At 45.8% G+C, this 4,727-nt stretch overlaps 1 protein-coding gene across 1 annotated transcript; it reads left to right on the top strand.

Moving 5' to 3' along the window:
• The first annotated feature begins 234 nt into the window (after positions 1–234).
• On the top strand, positions 235–2,097 carry LOC147638788 (glucan endo-1,3-beta-glucosidase 8-like). Its single transcript, XM_086784406.1, has 2 exons — positions 235–749; positions 835–2,097. Exons 1-2 carry the CDS (start codon positions 361–363, stop codon positions 1,970–1,972), a joined length of 1,527 nt encoding a protein of 508 aa, XP_086640532.1. The 5' UTR covers positions 235–360; the 3' UTR covers positions 1,973–2,097.
• Positions 2,098–4,727: the final 2,630 nt, after the last annotated feature.

Below are 4,727 nucleotides of genomic sequence, written 5' to 3'. Positions count from 1 at the left end.
GACACGGTACCGCTGTCGCCCACTTCAGTACCGAGTGTGCGCTCACCGGTTCCCATCGCCGCCCTCACCATATTAAGCTATCTGTCTCCCAATTAGTACTTCGTAATCCCATCGATCTATTTGTTCTTGTACGCGGAGCGATCACAGCAGTCCAGTAAAATTCCACTCACGCGCCGACACGAGCATCAGTGGAGCAACACGGGCGTCAGCGACCTTCCATAACACCGCCTTTAAGGTGACTAGTCAGCTGTCTTTCCCTCCACCCTCCCCGCGCCCAAACCACCCCTCCCTCCCTCCCTCCTTCACTTCACTTCACAGTCGTCTTTCTTATCCATTTTTCGTAGAAGGAAAGCAGAGTTCATGATGGCTTTCTTCGCTGCTAGACCCGAGGCATCATGGCTGGCAAAGCAGCCCAGATTCCTCTGTTCTGTTCTTGCTTTGCTGCTGCTTCGGATGATGGTAGAGGAGCGCCCCGTCCACGGATCAGTGGGGGTGAACTGGGGCACGCAGGCCTCCCACAAGCTGCCTTCTTCCATAGTGGTGCAGCTGCTCAAGGACAACAACATCACCAAGGTGAAGCTCTTCGATTCCGACTCGGAGACCCTCGGGGCTCTTGCAGGGACCAACATCGAGGTGATGGTGGCCATCCCCAACAACATGCTGCAGGACTTGACGGATCCAAGCACTGCATCAGATTGGGTCCAGAATAACGTGGCTCGCTATATCTTCGAAGGGGGCGTCAATATCAAGTACTTTTCTCCCCTTTTTACAAGCCCTTCTCGTATCTAATAATTTGTTTTATGTATCGCCGTACCTGATGTGATGCAATTGCAGGTATGTGGCAGTAGCGAATGAACCCTTCCTCACGTCCTACAACGGTAGTTTCGTTAATCTCACATTTCCGGCGCTCCAGAACGTCCAGAATGCCCTCAACGATGCCAATTTGGGTGACCAGATCAAAGCCACCGTGCCCATGAACGCCGACGTTCTGTCCAACTCCGCCTTACCCTCCGAGGGGGCTTTCCGCAACGATTCCGCCCAGCAGATGACGCAGATCGTTGACTTCCTCCACCAGAACAACTGCCCCTTCACCATCAACATCTACCCTTTCATCAGCTTGGCCGACAATGCGAATTTCCCTTTGAATTACGTCTTCTTCGACAGCACCGTGGTGCAGGTGCCGGACGGAACCAAAGCTTACACAAACACATTCGACGCCAGCTACGACACCCTCGTGGCGGCGCTCACGAGCGCGGGCTACCCGACCATGCCCATCATCGTGGGGGAGATCGGGTGGCCCACGGACGGCTTCACGGCGGCGACACCACAGAATGCACAGAAGTTCAATCAGGGCTTTCTGAATCATGTGCAGGGCAACGCTGGCACACCGAGTCGGCCCAATACAACAATCGAATACTATCTCTTCGGCCTGCTGGATGAGGACCAGAAAAGCATAGCCCCGGGGAACTTCGAGAGGCACTGGGGTATTTTTGCCTACGACGGTACCGCCAAGTACTCGCTCACCGTGCCGGGTACTGCCACTAACAGCAACGGCAACGGCACCCTCGTGAATGCCAAGGGGGTGGAGTACCTGCAGCAGAGATGGTGCGTCCTCGCAGACGGCGCCGACCTTAGCAGTTTGCAAGACCCTGTCACCTACGCTTGCACGAATTCTGACTGCACAGAGCTCGGCTATGGCGGCTCCTGCAACCCGATTCTTGACACAAGGGGTAACGCCTCCTACGCCTTCAATCAGTACTTCCAAATGAACAATCAGGGCACTGGCACTTGCGATTTCGGTGGCCTCGGCTCCATAACCGACACCGATCCCTCTGTCGGAAACTGCAAGTTCATTGTGCAGATCGCCGTCAACGCTGCCAGAACCTCTGCCGGAACGGCCACCGCCGCCGCCGTAGCTTTGATTTCCGTTTCCATATCTCTGTTTCTTTTAGTGGGAACGCCTTGCCTGTAAATCGATTATCGAGATGTCCATTCCGTAGTACTACTATACTTGAAGCTTTTCTTGCTCCAAGTTTTTTTGCACGACTCTAGCATGTCACATACATGAAAGAAGTTTATATACTCCTCTATGTTTACTCCATTTGTTCCATATGATAATTAGTGCAATTTATAAAATTGTCTTCTAGAATGGAAATGAGCGTCAATTATATATCTCAAGAGTAAGGTTCCATAGTTACACTAAAAGTTTGTTAGATATTTGGTAGATATATCTCAAGAGTAAGGTTCTAAATTTACAATAAAAGTTTGATAGATATTTGGTAGTACTTCACTGTGAGGTAATGCACTCATGCCATGGGAACTTTTATGCCACTGGGTTTTTCCCATGACCATCTAGGAGTGAATGAGCACCTTAGGGTTAGCTAGTATATAAGCAATCTTATTTATAGTTATAGGTTGCTTATTCATTTGTACTTTCTCTTTGTTCTTGTAGAGAGAGCTTTCGTCTCTCTTCTTTGAGCTTGTCATTCTCTCTCATACTCTCTCTATACCTTTGTGTTCGTCATTGAGCATTGTGTGTGTGTGAGTGTGGCTTTCCATTCTATGAGTTCCAACAATGGTATCATAGCAAGCTTTTGTATAGCTTACACAATGTGTAAAAGGAATCCTCTCATGAGTCCCTCATTTCCTTTCTTACTTGGTTTTAAAGCAACTGTGCGTAACATAAATCCGCTGATGAAGTCCCTTCTAGCCAAGGTTTCATTTCCCTTATTGCTTGGTTTCAAAGAAACTGTGCAAAATGAATTCTCTGATGGAGTCCCTTCGAGTAGTAGCTCACATGCATGGGGGGTGGGTTTCCCATGAAGTTATCGGAAAAACCTAAACACACCACACTCTCACTAGCACAAGACTAACCAGATGAAGTGAACTTATCTTTCTCGTGTCATGGGAAACTCGGATGCTTACTCACCTTCTTCGAGAAGAGGCAACTGCATTGGAGCAAGCTAGCACTTGAGAAACATGCCTCCCATTGTCACCACATGAGTTATCTATGTTGAGCTTGGGACTCCCATGGCTTGAAGAGCTCCAAGGTAGCTGCAAGACAATATTAGCCCTCTCCTTACACACACCCTTACACTTAGTAGTGTCAATGGTGGCAAGGCATACAAGAGAGAAGAAGTGACACACACATTCTCACACCCACACGCACAAACATGGAACTAACAAGAGGCAAGAGAGTATAGAGCTAGAGAGAGCAAGAGCACAAGAGGCAATAGCTTCGTTTTCAATCCAACCCCAGGAAATTCTCCTTTATCATTAGACAAGTTCACTAATATACAAGTCACTTTATTAGTTTTGGGCATTCACTAACTTTTGGGCGCCCAAGTAGACCTTAGTCTACTTTCTATCTAATGTAGACAAGAGTGTAGGTGCATGGGATGTCAGCTTCACATAAGGCCTAGCCATCCCTTGGGTTACAACTTGAAGTGCAGTTTATACAAGATTACCATGCAATAGAGTTAATCTTATTTTGCTTAGGCAAGCATATACAACTGGGGTATGCCACCTTGAGTCCATAGCTACTTCATAGCCTACATGACCTTGATTTCTTAGGTTTGCTTACCTTCATTCATCTTTATTACTTGATGATGGCTTCTTTTTCTCCCTTCGCTTAGTGTTGATGTGACCCACAAGTGTGGAAGTGATGTTAAGTGTCCAGTAGACCTTGGGTTAACATTCCCCCCTTCCGGTTCTAGGTCTGTCCTCCCCTCGAGCCTAGGAAATGGAGGTATCGATGTGGTAGCGAGGTGAAGGAACCTTGGAGGGATTGTTGCTAGAGCTTGTCAATGGTGACAAGGTTACAAATGTTGGTGCAGATGCATGTGCCTAGGTGGATATACATAAGGGTGCTTAATATGCATGTTGGTGCAAATACATGTGCCTTATATTAACCCATTTTAGGGTTAACAAAGTTTTCCACACCCAATTATATGCCAAAGAATGAGTAATCTACATCAAATCTCAAGGATGGATACGCCAAACGCATGTACAAACAAGCCATGAAGCAATGGTGTACAAATCTCAAACTTGGATGAGCATGCCAGTAAAGGTCTGACGGATAATTAATGGTGTTTCCTACTCCAAGAGTTTGTGGTGGTAGTGAGCTAGGATGTACTCTCTAGTGTTGTAATGCATCAATGTATCTCTCGAAAGCTATCTCTTAGCCTTAACATTTTTGGTGCCACTTCCAGGGAGCAATCCCTTAGCTTTATTATTTGTTTTTCTCTAATCTATGGTCTACCCATTACACGTGCTCTTGATTAGTGAGTCTCCATGAAAGAGAGGCAGATTTGTTGGAGATTTGTGTAATTCTTGCTCTCTTTTAACTCTTTTGTCCATTTTTTCAAACATCAGGGGAAATTCAGGCTCTAAATGGGCCCTTTAAGGGCTTTCTCTCTCTTCCTAAAATCTAGGAAAAGTGTAAAAATAATATTATTATATTGGGTTTCTCTCTCTTCTTTTTGAATCTAAATTTTTCTTTTTTCATATTTTCTAAAGAGATTCAGTGCTTATTTTATTCTAATGTGCTTAAATTCTACGTAACTTCAACCACTGTGAGTGAAATTCATAAATGTGAAAAGCTAGTACTCTATAAAGTAAGAAAACAAGTACGAGAATATATCTGACATATTCACGTAACTATGCAACTATAGTTCTGACATAAGTAGAACATGGAATTCGAAGAAGATGTTGATTGGAAATAGTGG

The sequence above is a fragment of the Cibotium barometz genome, chromosome 4 (assembly GCF_041138505.1).
Source record: "Cibotium barometz isolate CiBa-2024 chromosome 4, ASM4113850v1, whole genome shotgun sequence".
Classification (NCBI taxonomy): domain Eukaryota; kingdom Viridiplantae; phylum Streptophyta; class Polypodiopsida; order Cyatheales; family Cibotiaceae; genus Cibotium; species Cibotium barometz.
Note: the sequence above shows the minus strand (reverse complement) of the source record. Positions and strands in the feature narration are given on the sequence as shown.

What these genes read in the sequence shown, in the direction of transcription:
- LOC147638788 (XM_086784406.1), top strand. Translation starts at nt 361, where the DNA reads ATGATGGCTTTCTTCGCTGCTAGACCCGAGGCATCATGGCTGGCAAAG. An exon ending in GAAGGGGGCGTCAATATCAA is followed by an intron (nt 750 to 834) that starts GTACTTTTCTCC and finishes ATGCAATTGCAG; the next exon opens with GTATGTGGCAGTAGCGAATG.